We start from the raw sequence: 20,873 nt of genomic DNA on the forward strand, positions 1-20,873 counted from the left end.
ATAATGAAACTGAGTAAAATGCAAGGAAATAAGTTTACAGTTTGGTTAAGTAGATGATTTGGAGCGTCTTGTAAACGGTGTATGAGCAGATAAATAATGAAGTAAATAGAATATGGAGGAGCAAATTACATAACAGAAATGGGAAATAATTTCCTGGGGATCTTTTTTTTGAGTTGTTGAAAAGGTAGTCCTAATATGCATGCAAAACCATCAGAATGATTCTTTCATGATCCTCTTCAGAGAATAATACATTCACTTTTTGCCAGTTCAGGAAATAACCAAGCTTCCTGATCAGTTCTTACTATTAACACAGGGACTCGAGACATTCGTCCCGGCCAACTCGCTCCTCCCCCCTTTGACAAATAATACAACATCACAACTGTATGGTATACAAAAGGCCGCAGTTTATTCAACCTAACCCGAGCCAACAACTAACATAAATGTAACTAACATCACCTCCTCCCCCTCCTCCACCGCATCCCATTCTTCACTTACACCGCAGCCCGGTGATAAGCTATCCTTTACCCCCTTTTTCCCCACTTACCCCGCCGCATCACCAGCGAGGGTAAGCTTGCGGCCTGAGCATCGGCCCCCCTCTTGCTCATTAGGCCTTCCCGTGTAGCAGCCCCAAGCTACACGAGCATTCCTCCCCCCCACCGAACAGTCTCTTACAATGTCACAATATGCAATACAATATAAATGGCTCAGGTTTTCCGCCACACTGCGACATGGGTATATCAACACCAAACACAAGGAGTCAAAGGGAGGGAGGGCGGGAAAAACCCTCTGCTTGCCTCGCTGCCTGGTTCTCAACTGCCCAGGTCGATGCGCTTCCCGTCCCTAATCCTGTCTAACTGCCAATGGGAGAACAGCGTTCAAATTCGCTGCCTCCCAATAGGCCCCCACTGGTCTACTCCTCCTCCCCCCCTAGTCCCGCCCCAGCTCACTGCCGGCCCGTGCTCTCCCCCCGGTTATTGTCTGCGACCCCGGACCGGCCGGGATCGCCTCCCTTAACACAGGGACTCGAGACATTCGTCCCGGCCAACTCGCTCCTCCCCCCTTTGACAAATAATACAACATCACAACTGTATGGTATACAAAAGGCCGCAGTTTATTCAACCTAACCCGAGCCAACAACTAACATAAATGTAACTAACATCACCTCCTCCCCCTCCTCCACCGCATCCCATTCTTCACTTACACCGCAGCCCGGTGATAAGCTATCCTTTACCCCCTTTTTCCCCCACTTACCCCGCTGCATCACCAGCGAGGGTAAGCTTGCGGCCTGAGCATCGGCCCCCCTCTTGCTCATTAGGCCTTCCCGTGTAGCAGCCCCAAGCTACACGAGCATTCCTCCCCCCCCACCGAACAGTCTCTTACAATGTCACAATATGCAATACAATATAAATGGCTCGGGTTTTCCGCCACCAACAAAGACCCTACAGCGGTCTTTGTACCCCCACTGCGGCCCCTCAACTGAGCTGCTGCCGAAGGCCATCTTCCAAGGCATTATTGAATAAATCAAGACCCATGTCGGAAAGATGGACCCCATCCCCTAGGAAATAACCCCCCAAAAGCTCCCAAGACCATTGATGCCGAATCCAAAATCCCCCTTCTCGGACCAACCAATGACCAATTTGGTGGTTTAATTTTTTGACACCGTTACGCCATAACGGCTCGCGGTGGTGCTTGAATCGAATGATCACATCCGACCAACCCAATTTAGTATGTGGCAATCTATTCAAGAGCGAAGCAAAATCCTTGAGTTGTTGAAAAGGTAGTCCTAATATGCATGCAAAACCATCAGAATGATTCTTTCATGATCCTCTTCAGAGAATAATACATTCACTTTTTGCCAGTTCAGGAAATAACCAAGCTTCCTGATCAGTTCTTACTATTTAATAACTATCGGGCCGATATAGTAAACCGCGCGGGAGAGCCGGCGAGCTCCCGCTCTCCCGATGCGCGCCCAGGCCACTCTCCTGGGCATGCGATTCACTAAGGAAAGGTATGCAAATTAGGGCCCGCAGTAAAAAGGTGCTAGAGACACTAGAGCGTCCCTAGCGCCTCCTTTTTGACGGAAGCGGCGGCTGTCAGCGGGTTAGACAGCCAACGCTTAATTTTACCGGCATCGGTTGTCGAACCCGCTGACAGCCATGGGTTCGGAAAACAACGCCGGCAAAATTGAATGTCCGTTTTCCAACCCACGGGCAGATTTTTTTTTTTTTTTGTTTAGATTTATTTTTTTTTATTTTGGGGGCCTCTGACTTAATATCGCTATGATATTAAGTTGGAGGGTGTACAGAAAAACATTTTTTTCTGCTTTTCGGTACACTTTCCCTCCCTTTGGCAGGAGTTAATTTCTGAGAGTAAAATGTGCGGCTTGGCTGCACATTTTACTTTCTGGATCGTGCGGGACTAACTAATAGGCTCATCAACATGCATTTGGCTCTATTAGTATTGGGGGTTTGGCTGCGCGTTTTCCATGCGCTATTACCCCTTACTGTATAAGGGGTAAAAATAGCGCATGGAAAACGCGCATCCAAATGGGGGCTAATGGTGCGCTCGGCCTGAGGGCACTTTACTATATCAGCCCGTATATGAAGCATGATCTTAAAATTAGATAATGTGACTTGAAAGCAGTAACAGGAGGGATAGTCAGAGGGTTTCATTTTCAAGGCAACTTTTTTAAGTGAAAGGTTGTCTTAAATTTCCCATCATTGTAGAGCTCTCGCATGTTGAAGTATCTGAAGTGGACAAATATCTCTACCTCGAAGAGCAAAAACATCCAATATATTTTAAACCATATTTAAGTATATCTGTGGCTTGGTTTCTTGCAGTTGCAAGCTTTTTATTTTCTTGGAGCAATTTCCTTGCGACTCAATTTGTTTTTTATTGATTTATTTCACTTGTCTGAGAGCATGTTTGCTTGTGGCGTGAACTTTATCCAGACCCTGTACAGTTCTAGTAAAGATTGCTCTTACTACTTTTGAATCCTAGATTTCAACAAAATAATCCATTAATTCTAATTTATTTACTCACCACAGACACAGCTTCCAGAGTTAGATACGCTTTTATCGGAAAGAACAAGAGCCTTTATATCATGGCTGAAGGAAAGCAGACCACTAAATCCAGTACTTCATGTAATAAAGTAAGTACTTTTGTAGTGTGTATGTGTTGGTGGGGGCTAGGGAATAGTACAAAGAGAAAGTGTTTCTGTTTATTATGTGTTATCAAATAATCACAGCTAACAAATTCAGACAGTAATCATCTGATGTGTATAACTTTCTAGGATTATAAAAACTGTAATTGGCTGATAAGCCAGTGTTAATATTTCTTTATAAGTATTTGTATGTATTTCCACAGCCCAATGCAGGCAACATTAAGTTTAGAAATGTTCTGGGGGGAAAGGGAGGAAACAAATTGCAATAATTGGAGCACACTAAAGATACTGCTCATAGAAATGCTAACAAAATGGATTATGAAACTAGAGCACCTTTATTAATATTTAATAATGGAGGCAGGCAGTGCTTTCCCTTAGATATACCTAAGCTCAGTACTGAATGCAGAGGTTCAGATAATGCAATCTGGAATAAAGGAACCCTCGAGAGCCACAAACAGGCTTGCTTTTCAGGATCTCTACAATGAATATGCATAAAATAGATTTGCATGCACTGCTTCCATTGTAAGCATATCTCTCTCATGCATATTCATTGTGGAGATCCTGAAAACCTGGCCTGTTTTGTGGCTCTTGAGAACCGGAGTGGCATCCCCTGTACTATACGCTTATTTCTTTGGGTATGTCAGACCCTATAAGGTGCTTGCATCTTTCCTTTTTGTTTTTTGACCCAGCAGTTTTTCATCCTACTCCTTTGGGATTCCAGCTCAGTCTGAACCATGGTGGGATCTGGTGCCATGAGCCTTCATTTGCAACTAGCTGGGAATTTTTCCTCCCCCCCCCCCCCCCCCCCCCCCCCCCTTTTATATTCTCTATAAACTTACTTTAGTCCAGTAATTGCAGTAATAATCCTTGGCTGGAGACCAGTCAAGAGGGCTCCTTCCAGAACCCTGTAGTAATGGGTCCTAAATCAGGCCACTGGGTATCACCATCGCACAATGACAGACTCCCTCCCTTCCCCACCTCCACAGAATGCCCATCACTGGCCAACCAGCGGAGCTGAAGACTAGAGCCAGAAATCAAACCCATGCCCTCTGCATGGCACGCACACAGCACAGCCACTGGACTCATGATTGGATCTTTTATCTAACCTGCAAGTCTTTTTGTCTGTGATAGCAATTGATTCAATGTGCCAGTTAATATAAAGCAAGAAATTTTCAGTGCTGTTCGTCTGTGACTTTTTGTATATGAAACATTGATCTTTTATGTTTGCACATTAATGTTTACCTACCAACACTAAACAATTTCCTTTCCCTTCATATTTAAAGCAGCAGTCTGCCTTAGTAAAAAAAAAAAAACCAATTAGTTATTAAAGACATCTAACACAATATAGCACAATTACAGTACTAGTAGTGTGTGCCACTAAGTTCCCCCACCCCAATTACAAATAGATATGTTGAAGCATTATTATAGACACTGATGATAACATTTCATAAAGTGCTGTTGTGCCTAATTTTTTTCCTTACTATTTTAGGGATGACAGTACTGCCAAAGCAGATTTTTTCCAGCATCTAATTGAAGACAGGACAGAAGCTGCATTTTCTTACTATGAATTTTTGCTCCACATCCAACAGCAGATCTGTAGGGGATGACAGCAGCAAGAGAGTATCTGTCTTGACTTTTTACATAACGATCAACTGCAAGAGAAGTAGGGAGGGAGTTTAAGAAGTTTAGCACGTGCCTTCCCTGCTGCTGGCAAGCTGCAGCCATCTAGTAGAAGCTTCACAGTTCTAAGGTGGCATAAATGATAGGCTTCAAGAAACTTTTCAGATTTGCTTCAGTTTAAAGTAAAATGCTAGCCTAGAAGTAACACTGCTGGTTCACTAACTACATTTTAAGATGGTTTATACACATTTCCAGTTGTGTGGCAGTACAGTGCTCTGGTGGATTTTTGTAGCTATGTGGGATGCTCTTTTGTACTGAAATGTAAAACTAGATAAAGCCTCTTTTCTTACCTTTAATATATTTCTTCCAAGTATAATGAGATGCCAAAAGGCAGTATAGTACACGCTATTTGTTTATGTGATATACTTTTTAAAGGACTGATTTTTCCTCATTAAATGATTTTGGCGTTTCCCCCAGGAAGATTAGAATTTCAATACACAAAACTGTAGAAATAAAATATATAATGTGCATAGAAGTATGTCTGTAAAAACACAAAAGAAAAATGTGTAAAAATGTAACTACAGGGTCTGAATTGCATAATGTGTGAAGCAGAGTTGGGTGTCTAAATGATTAATCATTCTGTCCCAATTAGAGAATGAGGCTTATGAATGCATATTAAGAACTCTTGACTGTTGAAGAAATGCAAGTCCATTTTCTTTGTAATTGTTATATCTTTTATGTGGATTTATTTATGACTGGCTTATTAATTAAAAAATAACCTATTTTGCTTGATCATGTTTTTTTATATTTGTCGGTGATTTTTGTTTTAGAAACAACCTTCTATTGCGCTGAATCTCAGATTCACTGTTGACTATGTAACATATGTAATTTACTATTTTTTTTCTCCCTGAATACTGAAAGTAAATAATATTTCAAAGTTTGAGTTGGCTGTGTGTATCACTAAAGATCAGCCCCAGTGTGTTTGGTGCACACTTGCACTCTTGACTGTGGGGCTGTAAAATCCTTGTTTTCAGTGTCCCTTGTTTTTACTGCAGAAATAAGATAAAGTAAACTCTAGTTGCCTAAGCTGTGACCTTCATATGCTGACTTAAGCAATATAGTGGTTGTATATTTATTTTATTTATGAATATTTTATATCCAAGTGCGCCACAAGACAAATTACATTGAAAGTAAAGAACATTTAGCATGTGGTACATCAGTTCAGACATGACATGCAGAATGAGGTAGATTTTGAGTAAGTAAGTATCTTGGGTGTAAATACCTATAAGTAGATGGGATGAGGATACATTTGGTACATTGGGTAGCAATAAAACTTTAAAGTATAAGATAGTTGGTAGTGATGAAAGAATTAAAATGCATAAGGTAAATAGTGAGCATAAAGTATAAGATAAGTAGTGTTTCCCTGTACGTACCTGGATCAGTCCAGACAGTGGGTTATACCCCCCGACCAGCAGATGGAGTCAGAACAGAGTTTGAGAGCGTCAGCATATAGAGTAGTGCACCCTCTGCTGGAGCTCAGTATTCTTCTGACTCCAGCAGATGTGAGTGGGGGGATCCACTAGCTCCCCCAGATTGACAGGGTTTCTTCATTTTTGGTTATTTCTTTCTTTTTCTCCACAGTATTTCCCTGTCTTATGTTTCTCTTCATTTTGGATCCTTAAAATAAAAAAAAAAAAAAGACTTTTCAATTTTTGAGGCGGCGTGTGTCTGTGGCTCTGCCTTCTCTATTCTGTACTCCTTTCCTCTTCCATTGGGGTAAGTGGAAGTTTTTTGAGTTTCTTTCTCCACAGGTTTGCTTCTTTTTGGTGGTGCCCCGTGGATGCCGGTGGTTCCGGCCGCTCCACGCGTCGTTTGTGGGTCCCTCGGTTCGCAAGCTCCGCCCGCGGGTGTGTGCTCAACTGAAACGGGGGTTTTCCCCCGCAGTTCCTGGACCCCTTCGGCGGGTTGTTAGGGCCATTCCAGGCCTCCCCGCGGCACTAGCTCGTTTCCCCCCCCCCCCCGAGGCTTTTTTCCCGGTGCTGACATGCCGCGGTCCTCGAGGTGTGAGGCCTGCGGCGAACCGGGGAATCAATTTCTGAGGGAGGGGCTTTGTGAGCGGTGCTTCCCCGACGGGGAAGGCACCCTGCAGTCCTCCGGTGCGATTTCGGACCTGCCTCCTCCTCAGCCCGGGCGGCGTGGGCCGGCCACGACGCCGCCTTTGGCGGGAACGGCGGCCATTTTAGGGGGACAGCGTGAGACGGACTCGCTCCCAGATGCAGACAGGATTGGTTGCACTGGCTCTCAACAGGCTTTGCCCCCGGCGGGGGGGTTTGCCCGACCGGGGCTCCCAGGACAGTCCCCCCCCCAGGGATTCCAATCAGCTCCCCGTTTTTCTCACCTGATTTTATTCTGGCAATGCACATGGTTTATTTGCAGGGTTTGGGAGCGCAGGCGCCGAATCCCCTGGGGGCCCCTCCCCCCAAGGTTCCTAAACTTGCTGTTGGTCTCACCGCCTCGCCCATTACGCCTGGATCCCTGCCGGGTCCCTCTCCCGTGCCACCCCGGCGTACCACGGGGGCGGCTTCGCCGGTGAGAGACGACTCCCTGGAACCCCCGGAGGCGCATCCGGATGGACATACGGAGGGGGACGACCCTCGAGCCCTAAGGATTTTTCAAAAAGAAGAGCTGGATGAACTCATCCACCATATTATTCAGGAGCTGGACCTCGACCCACCTCCAGATCCGCCGATCCCTGTGGCTCCTGCCGTCGCCACCTCTTCTCACAAAGGGGATCCAGTACTTGCCGCCCTCCGTCCTAGGGCAAGGGCTTTCCCTATCCATGAGTCCTTCCTACAGCTTCTCACTAGGGAGTGGGACACTCCCGAGGCGTCCTTGAAAGTCACACGCACCATGGAAAAGCTATACCCGCTCCCTGAGAATTTTTTGGATCTTATCAAGGTGCCCAAGGTGGATTCAGCGGTGTCGGCAGTGACCAAGAGGACGACCATCCCAGTCACGGGTGGAACAGCCCTGCGGGATACGCAGGACCGTAAACTAGAAACCTTCCTCAAGAGGGTCTTCGAAGTCTCCGCCCTAGGTATGCGGGCCGTGATGTGCAGTTCGCTCGCGCAAAGGGCCAGCTTACTCTGGGTATAGCAGCTTTTCACCTCTCAGGAGTTGCCCCCTGAAGAGGCCGCCCAGGTGGACCGCCTGGAATCTGCCATAGCATACGGGGTGGACGCCTTGTATGATCTCTTTCGCGTAATGGCGCAGTCCATGGTTTCGGTTGTAGCAGCCCGACGGCTCTTGTGGCTTCGCAACTGGGCGGCGGATGCTTCCTCCAAGTCGAGCCTTGGCTCCCTCCCCTTTCGGGGGAAGTTTTTATTTGGAAAGGACCTGGATCAGATCATCAAGTCACTGGGGGAAAATTCGGTGCATCGGCTGCCGGAGGATAGACAGCGTTCCTTCAGGTCATTTTCTTCCGGTAGAACCAGGGCCAGGGCACAGCGACGTTATAGGTCTTACCGGCAGTCCTGTTCCCGGATACAGCTGACAAGATCCCAGCCTTGGTCTCGTTCCTTTCGTGGGCGGAGGCCCGCGAGAGAGGGTCCAGGGCAGGGAAATCCGCCCACAAAGTTATCCCAATGATGCCAAAGGAGCCCACTTCTCACCTCCCCGGATTGGGGGCCGCCTCATGGACTTCTACGAGGAGTGGGCAGTTATCTCCATGGACCAGTGGGTGCTGGACACCATAAGAGACTGTTACGCCTTGGAGTTTGTCCACCCCCCCGAGGGACCGGTTCATCTTCTCCCCCTGCGGTTCGGATCTCAAGAGGATAGCGGTTCAACAAACACTAGACCGACTGCAGGAAATAGGGGCCATCGTTCCCGTCCCCTTCGAGGTGGGCTTGGGCCACTATTCCATTTACTTCATCGTTCCCAAAAAGGACGGTTCCTTTCGGCCCATCCTGGACTTGATGGAGGTAAACAAGGCCCTCAGGGTCAGCCGGTTCCGCATGGAGACTCTTCGATCAGTGATTGCCGCAGTGCACAAGGGAGAATTCCTCGCTTCACTGGATCTCTCGGAAGCATACTTGCACATTCCCATCCTGCCGGCTCACCGGCGGTATCTTCGCTTCAAGATTCTCGGTCAACACTTTCAGTTCAAGGCGCTTCCCTTCGGTTTGGCGACCGCACCTCGGACCTTCACAAAGATCATGGTAGTGGTGGCGGCGGCCCTCCGCAAGGAGGGTATCCTAGTACATCCGTACCTAGACGACTGGCTGATTCGAGTGAAGTCCTTCTCACATGGTCAGACCTCAGTGGCCAGAGTAGTACAATTCCTACGCTCTCTGGGCTGGGTGGTGAACCTTCCAAAGAGTTCCCTTGTGCCCTCGCAACACCTGGATTTCTTAGGAGCGAGCTTCGATACCCGGCGGGGTATGGTGTTCCTGCGCCAGGACAAGGCGCAAGCCCTGAGGGAGCACGTGTCTCGGTTTTCGGCTTTGGAAGAACCAACCGCCTGGAATTATCTGCAGCTCCTGGGAGTAATGGCCTCCACCATCGACATGGTACCCTGGGCGTTTGCACACCTGCGTCCACTGCAAGCGTCCCTGCTATCCCATTGGAAACCAGTCTCCCAGGAGTATTAGGTGATCCTGCCGCTTCCACCATTAGCCAGGAAAAGCCTGGATTGGTGGCTTGTCCCCTCGCATCTGGCTCGGGGAGTCTCGCTCGAGGTTCCCAATTGGGTGGTGGTGACCACCGATGCCAGCCTTGCGGGATGGGGCGCCGTCTGCGAAAGAAGCGCCACGCAGGGGACTTGGACGCCAGAGGAGGCAAAGTGGCCGATCAATCGCCTGGAAACGAGAGCCGTGCGTTTCGCTCTTCAGCGTTTTCTTCCCCTGGTGCGACACAGAGAGGTGAGGATCCTCTCGGACAACGCCACCACTGTGGCCTACATCAATCATCAAGGGGGGACAAGAAGCAAGCATGTCTCCCTCGAGTCAACCCCCCTGATGGAGTGGGCGGAGAGCAATCTCGTCCGGATAGCGGCCTCTCACATCGCCGGGGTGGACAACGTTCAGGCGGACTTCCTGAGTCGTCAACAGCTAGACCCCGGCGAGTGGGCTCTCTCCGACGAGGCAATGCATCTCATAGTCCGTCGTTGGGGGACTCCACGCCTCGATCTCATGGCGACCTTTCTCAACGCCAAAGCTCCACGCTTCTTCAGCCGCAAAAGAGAGCGCGGCGCGGAGGGGGTGGATGCCCCCGCCCTTCCGTGGCCGTCGGATCAACTGCTCTATGTGTTTCCTCCTTGGCCTCTGGTCGGCAAGGTTCTCCGCAGGTTGGAACAACATCGAGGGACTGTAATTCTTGTAGCCCCGGAATGGCCCCGTCGGCCATGGTTCGCAGATATACTTCAGATGACGGTGGACGGCCCACTTTGCCTGTCCCATCTTCCTCATCTTCTGCGTCAGGGGCCGGTATTTTTCGAGCAGGCAGAACTCTTCTGTCTTGCGGCCTGGCTTTTGAACGGCGCCGTCTCCGCCACAGAGGCTACCCGGAGACAGTGATCTCAACGATGCTTCGTTCCCGCAAGCCTTCGACCTTCGTCGCTTACGTTCGAGTTTGGAAGGTCTTCGAAGCCTGGTGCTCCGACCGCGGGGTCCAAACCATGGAGGCGACTGTCCCGCTGATCCTTCATTTCCTACAGGATGGTCTGGATAAGGGTCTCGCCTATAATTCGCTCCGGGTTCAGGTGGCGGCCTTGAATGTCTTGGTACAGAAGGACTGCTCTCTACCCCTTCAGCCGGATATCGCACGTTTTCTGAAGGGTGCCAAACACCTACGGCCACCGGTCAGGGATCCTTTCCCTTCTTGGAGCCTCAACTTGGTGCTGCGAACGCTGTCAGGCCCTCCTTTTGAACCCCTGAGGGGGTCCTCCCTCAAGGACCTGACCCTCAAGGCGGTTTTCCTGGTAGCCATTTCTTCTGCTCGCCGGATCTCAGAGCTCCAAGCCTTGTCCTGCCGGGACCCTTATCTGCGTTTCTCCGACTCCGGGGTTTCCCTTCATACGGTGCCATCCTTCCTACCAAAGGTGGTCTCGGCCTTCCACGTCAAACAGTGGAGCTTCCAGCGTTCGCTCCAGAGGAACCCCGGTCTCTCCGGCTCCTGGACGTCAAGCGTGTGCTGCTCCGTTACCTGGAGGTTACCAATGACTTCCGGGTATCCGATCATTTGTTTGTCCTCTGGTCAGGACCGAGGAGAGGTTCTCAGGCATCCAAGACGACTATTGCACGCTGGATAAAGGACGCCATCTCATCGGCTTACATTGCGGCGGGGCGGGTGCCGCCTTGCAGCGTGTCGGCTCATTCCACGCGATCCCAAGCGGCGTCCTGGGCGGAATCTCGCTCCGTTTCCTCCCAGGAAATCTGCCGTGCAGCGACGTGGAAGTCGTTGCACACTTTTTTCCAGACATAACAGACTACACCTGGCGCCTCAGTACACGGGTTCTTTTGGCGATCAAGTTCTCCGAGCAGGTCTCTCAGGACCCCACCCGGTTTAGGGAAGCTTGGGTACATCCCACTGTCTGGACTGATCCAGGTACGTACAGGGAAAAGAAAATTATTCCTTACCTGCTAATTTTCGTTCCTGTAGTACCATGGATCAGTCCAGACGCCCGCCACTAGGGGTTTCATTAGGTCCTGCTCAGATTCTTCCAGGTAACTTTCATCCTGTTTGTCTCTGATTATTTTTACTGTTCACAGCTCCTCACAAGTTGACTGTTGGTGGTCCCGTTGACCGTTTGTTTTCTTATATCTTTCTCTGTTCCTTTTTGGGGACGGATCTGGATCTAAAATGTTGTGTTTTGCTTTTGGGCTTTGCTATGCGTAATACTGAGCTCCAGCAGAGGGTGCACTACTCTATATGCTGACGCTCTCAAACTCTGTTCTGACTCCATCTGCTGGTCGGGGGATATAACCCACTGTCTGGACTGATCCATGGTACTACAGGAACGAAAATTAGCAGGTAAGGAATAATTTTCTTGTGTAAGAGCTATAGTGCATGGATAGATGTTGTCAGCACCCACGATGGGCCTTTAGGGCTAGTGAGTCCAACAGCAGCAGCAAAGAGAGGAATGGAGAGCCTGATCCATGCTCCCCATGACCGCCCCTCCTGCAATCACCACCCAGGAGTCAGTGAACCATGGTAATGGAGGCTCCTCCCCCATTCTACTCCTCTTTCTTCAGTAGGCCCAGCATCAAAGGGCCTGCCCCTTTGTGCGCCCTTATTGCCCAAACCTTCTTGCACAAAATCAAGTACATTGTGCAGGTTACCTGGAGAGGAGAATTTACTTAATTTCTATTGAGCACTTTAGCCAAAAAAAAATGTAAAAGATTATATACTACACTGACTTATATACTGTAATTCCTTTCCAAAGAGAGTCCAATATGCTCCATTCTTACTACAATAGAAATCATTGTAATGTTTGCCCACCCAATAAGAATCCTTTCCACTGTTCAGACTGTGCTGCCAGTCTTGCCCATTGAGAGCTGCACTATCACACTTTTGCCATTCTCACCAAATGAGACTGTCTACTGTTCAGACTGTACTACCTTTGTTGCCCAATAAGAGATTTTTAAGTGTTTCTACCTATGCTAGCATTCTCTTTCAACAAGACATTTTTCGAATGTTCTGACTGTGCTACCACTTTCATTCAATGAGAAATCACTCCAGGGATCAAACTTGTTAGCTCTCTCAGCAAATGAAAAACAGTTAAAGTTGAAATTCAATTCACATAGGATTAGCAAAATTATTATCTGTGAAGAACTGAGCTACAACCACTAAAGTCGCCTATTGTAAAACCACACTCATAAAAACTGAGAGCACTGAGATCCTAGTGCTATGGGGGAGTGTGCGTCATGCGCACCATAGACCACAGAAAAAAGAATGGTGAAGAGCAGAGAGAAACACAAATTTATCAACACTGACACAGCTACCAACTGCGCACCCCAATTAAAATCTTTGCACAAAGAGGTATGCACACAAAGGACTAGTTAATGCCAAATCAGTCATTAAAATATGCCTGAAGATCCAAGAAATAAGTGAATTCAATTTAGACATCCAACATAATTACACACTTTGATAACACCTATCAAAATCACTCTCCTACAGATATTAGACTCAGAATGCCTACTAACCCAGGGAGGCATTGAGAACCCAATAGGATTCCTAATGGTCTATCATTCTCCTCGAAATTACACTTCATCCACTCGACAGTTAATTGAACTGCTCAAACATTTGACTCGATTTCACCAAATTAGGGATCAATGGTGACTTTAATTTACACATTAGTCAACTTGACATCACATGGCTGATTTCCTCACCACCATGATTACACTAAGGTCTCACCCAGGCTGTAAAATCCCCTGGACACGAGAGAGAATATATATACTAGACCCCAGGGGATCTCAAACCACTCCTTGGGACACACCTAGCCAGACAGCTTTTCAGGATATCTACAATGAATATGCATGAGATATATTTGCATACAATGTAGGCAGTGCATGAAAATCTACCTCATGCATACTCACTGTGGCTACCCTAAACACCTGACTGGCTAGGTGTGTCATGAGGATTGGTTTGAGAACCACTGTACTAGATCTAATCTTCCACATGAGAGTGAAAACACAGAATATCAGACAGAAGGCATTACAGTAATGCCACTCTCATATGGTCTGATCACTCAGTAATTAAGTTCTTTCTATGTAGTGACTGTAAACACAGATTAAACCAGATCCTTGAAATGGTTTCAGAATAAGAATCCTAGACACGGGAAAATTTGTTAATGCCCTAGATTTACACCTCTCTCATCTGTAACAGGAACAGGTAAAGTTAGGGAGTGAAAACCTAGCAAACCTTAAACAAAATTGCACCCAAAAAATCTCTATGACCCTCACACAGAAGCTCACCTTGAATTCTGATGAAGCTCAAGATCTAAAATGTCAAGGGCATAGACTAGTAAGAAAATGGTGTAAGACACTTCTCGAAGAGGACAGATTGCAATGCAAAGTACACATAAGGCCAAAAAAATATTTCTCCGAGGACAAGCAGGATGGTAGTCCTCACATATGGGTGACATCAGATGGAGCCTGGCATGGAAAACTTCTGTCAAAGTTTCCAGGACTATGACTTAGGGAAGGACCCACAAAGCAGGACGGTAAGTGGTCTAGAAAAGCCACGAATGTGAAAAAACAAAACAAGACCGTAGCCTTGGAAAAGATCATATCCAATTGAATAAAATCCACGCATCAATGCTGAGTTCCTCTTCAGTCCGTTTTTTTCCACGGAGTTATTGCATCGCAGTTTGAGTGAGCTCTTGGTTTTTTTTTCTCTGAAACTTATGGAAAACTTGTCCCCTGATTTTTCTTCAGGTTTTGGCATTCCATTGACACAGGGTCCCTCTTGCACCCACCCGTAGCCGCCTCAGCTAGGTTTCTCGGCATTTTGGGTAAGTTTTCTTTCGCATCGACCTCCCCCATGCTGATGGTGCCTCGGTGCCTGATGGTCATTGTAACCTGCTGCCATCTTTATCATTTTTGCGTCCTCCTTTTTTCACTTTTGTCATGGCCACAACCGGTTTTCATAGATGCCCGTGGGCCATGTTTATCATGGATCCCCATGATATGTGTCCTCTGCCTGGTGGCATCGCATGACGTCCAGGGTTGGTGCACGTGCGCCCAAATGACCCTGAAGGGATGTCACACCCGACTCTACAAGATGGAGAAACTCTTTGGGTTGGGGAAGTCCAAGCCATTGACATCAGCATCAGCAATGCATAGGCATTTGGACTTTAGAGTCACACCGATGGACACCACGCCATCAACATCGGCAGGACCATCAGTCTGTTGATGCCGCCGGAGACCAGCCATGCTTGGTCTCCGCCAAGTTGAGGAGGTCAGGTTCCATGTCTTTGACCTCAGCACCAGGGAAAGTTTGGGCCAAGCACAGAGGGAAGCCAAAGAAGCATCGGTACCAGTCACCTTTGATGTGCTGGCCTTCGAAGCGACCACACAGTGAGGAGTGCCCATCCTTCATTGATGCCCGGGGTCCAAAACATTCTCCGCTAATCCTAGTTCCATTCATCAATCCATCTCGGGGATCCAAGGAAGTTCTGGTCACCCCTCCTTCCTCCCAGTCAGTGTTGGCTTTGGCGACTTTCAAGGAGGAGCTGGAGCAGCACATCGAGCTAGCAGTGGATTGGGCACCGCAGGGCATCAGTCCTGTGGCCAAGGCTGGTCCTGTCCACTATGGAACGGCTGCTGGAATGGCTCAATGTGCTCATGGGTGTGTTACCTGCCTAGCTGGCTCAAGTTCCTGGGAAGTCATCTATGTCCGGCGGGGCACTGATGCTTCCCCTGACCAATGCAGTGATAGTTCTGGTCACCCAATTCTGAGGAGGAGGAAGCTCTGCCTAGGCCTGCAGAGACACTGCAGCCTGCTGCCCACCCCCTCCCATCCAGCTTTGCCAGGTTCTGCACTGGGTTTGCCGGTGACTGCACCTCTGGACGAAGGCCGAGCACCCAGGGCCCCATCCCCTGTTGATTACAGTGAGGATGAGGGTCCCTATGATCCCTGAGAGCATGATACTGCGGAGTCCTCCTCTGAGGGCTCAGCGGGCCTCCCATCAGAACCATTTCCTCCAGAAGAGCGAAGGAGGTCCCTGACAGAGGACTTACCCTTCGCAGGTTTTGTGCAGGTATGGCAGAAGCCATTTCATTTCAGATACTGACGGAGGAAGATGCCAGGCACAAGATGCTGGAGATTCTGCAGTTTGTGGAGCCTCCTGAGGAAATCATGGTAGTCCCAGTGTATGATATCCTTAGGGAGCTGCTTTTGAGGATATGTGAATACCCCCTCACAGTACCTCCTGTTAACAGAAGGGCGGATGAGGTCTACCTCATCCAGAAGGCTACCAGATTAGATAAGCATCAGCTCCCCCACCAATTGCTGGTCATCGAATCTGACTTTGAGGACCAAGCGCTCTTGGACCTATTCCTCGGAGCCCCTGGGGAAGGGACCACAGGGTGGTTAAACGCTTATGGGAGGAAAGTGTTCCAGGCAGCTATGCTTATTACCTGCATCGCCTCCTACCAGCTCTACATGAGCCAATACTCGTGGGACCTCTGGAAGCAGGTGCAGGAAATAGCCGAGTAGCTGCCTCATCAACAGTAAGACTCCTTCCAGTTGCTGGTGCATAAGAGCCTGGAGTGTGGAAAACACGAGGTCTGTGAGCCCTATAATGTTTTCAAAACAGCAGCAGGAATCGGTGCCTGCAGAATAGCATGGCTGCGGGTCTTGGATCTCCATCCCAGAGGTTCAGGAATGGCTTGCCCACATACCGTTTACTCGGGAGAATCTCTTTGGATATTGGTTGAGTGACATGGTGGCCCAGTTACAGGACCACCATGAGACCCTCCAATAGCCCTTCACTGGCACTCAAGATCTGTCAGGAGCAGAGGAAGTCTTTCTATTGTCAGAGGAGGTACTATCCTCCGCCCTCTCGCTCCCATCAGCAGCATGTGAGCTCCCGCAGCCGCCCTAGGCAGCAGAGAGCTCCAAGCCCCAGCTAATGCCTGTCAACTCCCGGGAGGGGGTTTTGAGTGAATCAGAGGGAGCATAAGCCAGTTGCCTGTACCCGAGATGCTGGATCCCCCGATCGGGGGCAGGCTACAATTCTTTGCAAACCGGTGGCCCAATATAACCTTGGAGTAGTGGTTTCTGTCCACCGTCCATCAAAAGTACCAATTAAACCTATTTGGTGTGCCGCCAAATTGCCCTCTGCCGGTTTTGGGGTCTGGTAGTGCATCAGGAAGTACTGCTTCCGGAGCTCTCCGCCCTCTTAATGGCCAGGATGGTTGAGCCTATTCCACCAAGGCAGAGAGGGTGGAGATTCTACTCCAGGTATTTCCTCATTGCAAAGAGAACAGGAGTACTCCATCCCATCCTAGACCTAAGGGCCTTGAACAAATTTCTAAAAAAGAAAAAGTTCAAGATGGTTTCCCTGGGCACCTTGAACCCCCTTCTACAAAGCAGAGACTGGCTATGTTCCCTTGATCTAAAGGACGTGTACACCCATGTCAAGATCTTCCCTAGCCAAAGGAAGTATCTCAGATTTTTGGTGAGAAAACAGTACTTTCAGTACAGAGTGTTGTACTAGCTAGCGTCAGCCCCACGTGTCTTCACGAAATGCCTGGCTGTGATGAGGGCACACCTCCGCAGGCTGGGAGTGCATGTTTTCCCCTATCTGGATGATTGGCTGGTCAGGAGCACATCTCAGGCAGGGGCCATTTGGTCCATGAGTTTGACCATTTAGGTGTTGGAGTCACTAGGGTTCATCATCAACTTCCCAAAGTCCCATCTCAGTCTGTCACCCCAATTGAAATTTATAGGAGCCCTGCTAGACATGGCTCAGGCAAAAACCTTCCTGCCTTGTTCACAGGCCGCCACTCTGGCATCTGTAGCAGCAGAGATCCAGGGTAGCCAGCAGCTGTCAGTGCGGCACATGTAGAGGTTGTTGGGCCACATGACCGCAATTGTCCATGTCACTCCCTTAGTATGTTTACACATGCGCAGAGCCCAATGGACCCTGAGGTGGCAGTGGCGCCAGGCCACACAGAGCCTACAGGCTTGCATCCGAGTCACCCTTTTCCTAATCCACAACAATCTCAGGGTGACGAATTAAAAAAAAATAATAATCTCAATTATGGAGACTGGGAGATTTTTTAATTCTTATATTTCATTATTAGATTTATTTTTTTTTAATTTATTTATTTATTTATTTTTTTTTAACAGTTTTATATACCGACCTTCATAGTAAATAACCATATCGGATCGGTTTACAATTAACAAGAATAAAAATTTTATTTGATGTCTGCTGTTTTGAAATATATTGGTGTTTTGGGAAATGTGTAAACATTGTTATGAGGTTTTAATTATTGGATGTTCTGTGTATCAGCTGTTTTGAAATATTTATTCTTTATAGTATGGTTATGCTATTATTTTTTTTATAATCTGTATATTATGAGTCTTTACATTTAAGGAAAACAAACTTGAAAAAAAGGACCATAGCATTGACAACCAAGAAAAAAGATTAAATGTCCATGGTATCAGTGGAATAGATAAATACAGATTCAATAATTTTTCCCCAAATAATCTAATCTCACAATCATACCATTACATCCTCTTACTCATCCAAATCAATCATATCACATTCAAACCACTGTGGAACAAAAATTAACATTACCCAGGAAATAGTGTGTGAAGAGAAGGTATATTAATTACTGAATCCATTGCCATATCTGGAAATAAGACCTCAAAACTACCATGGGTATAGGGTCAATAATCCCTCTTTCAGTGATGGATTCCATCAAAGCCAAATGTTGCATTGATGTCAACCACAACTGGAATGTTGTAGGTCATCAGAGTTCCAAAATTGCAATATCTTTTTCATTAATAAGAGAGTGCCAAAACCTTACATGCACCCCTTGGCAAAGAGAGATTCTTATCAAGCAAGTGTAAATAAATCATATTTCCATGCCATGGAAGAGAAACTGCCAATATTCTTTCCAGATAGGCACAGACAAGACCGATAAGATTGTGATTTGTGACATTAGGTGAACATATGACATAGTGTGCCTTCCTGAATATTACACTTAATAAATAAATATTCCATAGTTTAATTCTCACTCCCTTAGACCTAGTGAGATAAAATCTATGCAAAATGTAAAAGAACTGATGAGTATATGAGTTGGGGGCATAGACATTACATACTGTGATTTCCCGCCTCTCTACCTTACCAATCAATATAAGATATCTGCCCTTTTCATCTGAAACCTGCTGGATTAACTCAAACTTTACATTTTTGTGTATTAAAATTGCCACTCCTGCCTTACGTCCACAGGCCGGGGTGAATAACAGTGGCTTACCCATTGCCTTTTCAGTTTTTTGCTTTCCTCAACCAACAGGTGCGTTTCCTGGAGACCGGCTATCCCCACCTTGTGCCTCTCGAGGGCACTAAGGACTTTCTGCCTCTTAATGGGCGTTCCAAGGCCCAGCACATTCCAAGATATGTATCTCACTTTACCTATTGTTCTCAAGTAAGTGGCATAGCAATCTAAATATTTTTGCTGCCTTCAGTCCAGTGATTCCCCAGCCTGAACCACCTTACTGTCTAATTCACGGGTCTCCAGTCCTAGCCTCTCCATCCCTCCCTCTCCCCAACTTTACAAAACATTACACTCTGACTCGCCCGTAAGAAATCAGGCTGGAGGTCCATAAATTGTGCATTCGGGTGCTGACCCGCCTCTGAAAGATGTACCCATACCAATTAGAACAGAGAAACATGTACCGGTACGACATAGCCTTGCCCATTCCCCGGTCAATCGGTCGCCTGTACCCACTTCGGGGATATGAAAAGTGCGTTATGCCGGCCTCTGTATTTCAGGTCCCATAGGTCAGGCACTCAGGCAGTAACTCCCAGCCATTCGGTATAAATAATGTCTGGCCTGTTTGCCTCAATCCCCATTCACTCTGGGCTATTAGCGCTGGCCGTTTTGGTCCTTCAGCCATTCGGTAGCCTTTTCCGGGGCTTCAAAGGTGTAAACCTTTCCATCTCGCCAAATCTTCATCGATGCGGGAAACTGTAGGGCAAACCTGATATTTTGATTGAGGGGTCATTACATACAGTAGAAAAAAGCTGTCTCTTGGCTGCCACCGCCGCTGAAAAATCCTGGAAAATCACAACCTTATGGTCTTTGTATCTTAGGTCTCTTAAGTTTCCTGAAGGCTGTAAGGACTGCTGCCCTTTGCGCCCAATTTAGAAACCGCACGATGACCAGCCGCGGGCGCTTGTCTGAGTCCCTCCGAGGCCCTAGGTGGTGTGCCCTTTCAATATCTAGCTTCCCCTCCAGTACAGTGAGGTTTATAAAGGTGTGTAGCTCACCATCCTGCACTTCCTCAGGGTTGCCCAGAAATTTTAGGTTATTTCGACGGGCTCGATTTTCCAAATCTTCTAGCTTGCTGTCCGCCATTTTCGCTGATGCTTCCAGTGCTGTGACTCGTGCTGCAAGGGCCTGTTGATCTTCCTCCACCGCCGATATCCTGCCTTCCGCAATACCTATGCACCTGCCGATGTCCCCCAAAGTCTCTTTGACCATGGCAAAATTTTCAGTAATGCCCTCAAACTTATTTTCAAGTGCCGCCACGACTGCCGCCATCAGCCTCGCCATGGCCGCATTGTCCAGGCCCGCGCCTTCTGATGCACTTTTACCGTCGGCCATCTTGGAGTCCGCTCCGTTTGTTTTTGCTTTTTCTTTCCTCGGTGGCTTGGTAGTCATCTCCGGCCATCGACAGCGGTCAGATCTCGGTACACTGACCTTCAACTGTGCAGGACGCCTCCTATTTTGTGGCAGCATTGCTTTTCGCGGTTTAAATGTGCAGGTTTCAGAGGGTCAGCACCCGGAGCCGTGATGACTGCATCTCACCAGGCTCACTGCATCATGTGACCTCGTCCCAATACTTTTAAAAAAGAAAAATTCCCAAGCAAAAACTTACTGATTTCTTTCAACCACCAGCAAGGTGATCCTCTCCTCCAGTTATGAAAACCGACGCCAATTTTACCGCAACCCCCTAATTTGGGTATTGCATGGCACCCCCCGCATTAGGAAAGAGGGTGCTGACTTTTCAGTGCCCGCTTTCCGCGCTTTTTATTGCATCGGCCCCTATGAGAGTAGGTGAAGGAAATACTCTGGTGAATTCTTCGATTAGAGGCGAACAGTCTTTTTGAAGTATTCCAGGGGGACAATAGATGATGCTGGTGTTTAATTGTGGCAATTTAAGAATTGCCACTTTGTAAGGAGTGTATGTATGGAGTGAATGGAGTGTATAACATGTATGGAGTGAGTTTAAGCTCTTTTTTTTTTTTATTAACGTTTAGTAATCCGCAACCCCTGCTCTACTCAGGCCTGTTGCTTGGGCTGCCCACTGCCTCAGGCAGTGTGGGTAGCATGGCTGGCCATGGGGAGAG

At 47.7% G+C, this 20,873-nt stretch overlaps 1 protein-coding gene across 1 annotated transcript in view; it reads left to right on the plus strand.

The window, feature by feature from the left end:
* The window catches only part of SEC24B (SEC24 homolog B, COPII coat complex component), a 335,324-nt gene extending 329,601 nt beyond the window's left edge, over positions 1 to 5,723 (plus strand). Inside the window, 2 exon segments of the mRNA XM_029596557.1 lie at positions 3,048 to 3,151; positions 4,653 to 5,723. Coding sequence (XP_029452417.1) covers positions 3,048 to 3,151; positions 4,653 to 4,770 — 222 coding nt within the window. The 3' untranslated portion in view covers positions 4,771 to 5,723.
* The last annotated feature ends 15,150 nt before the right edge of the window (positions 5,724 to 20,873 follow it).

Source organism: Rhinatrema bivittatum, chromosome 1, assembly GCF_901001135.1.
Source record: "Rhinatrema bivittatum chromosome 1, aRhiBiv1.1, whole genome shotgun sequence".
Taxonomy (NCBI): Eukaryota; Metazoa; Chordata; class Amphibia; order Gymnophiona; family Rhinatrematidae; genus Rhinatrema; species Rhinatrema bivittatum.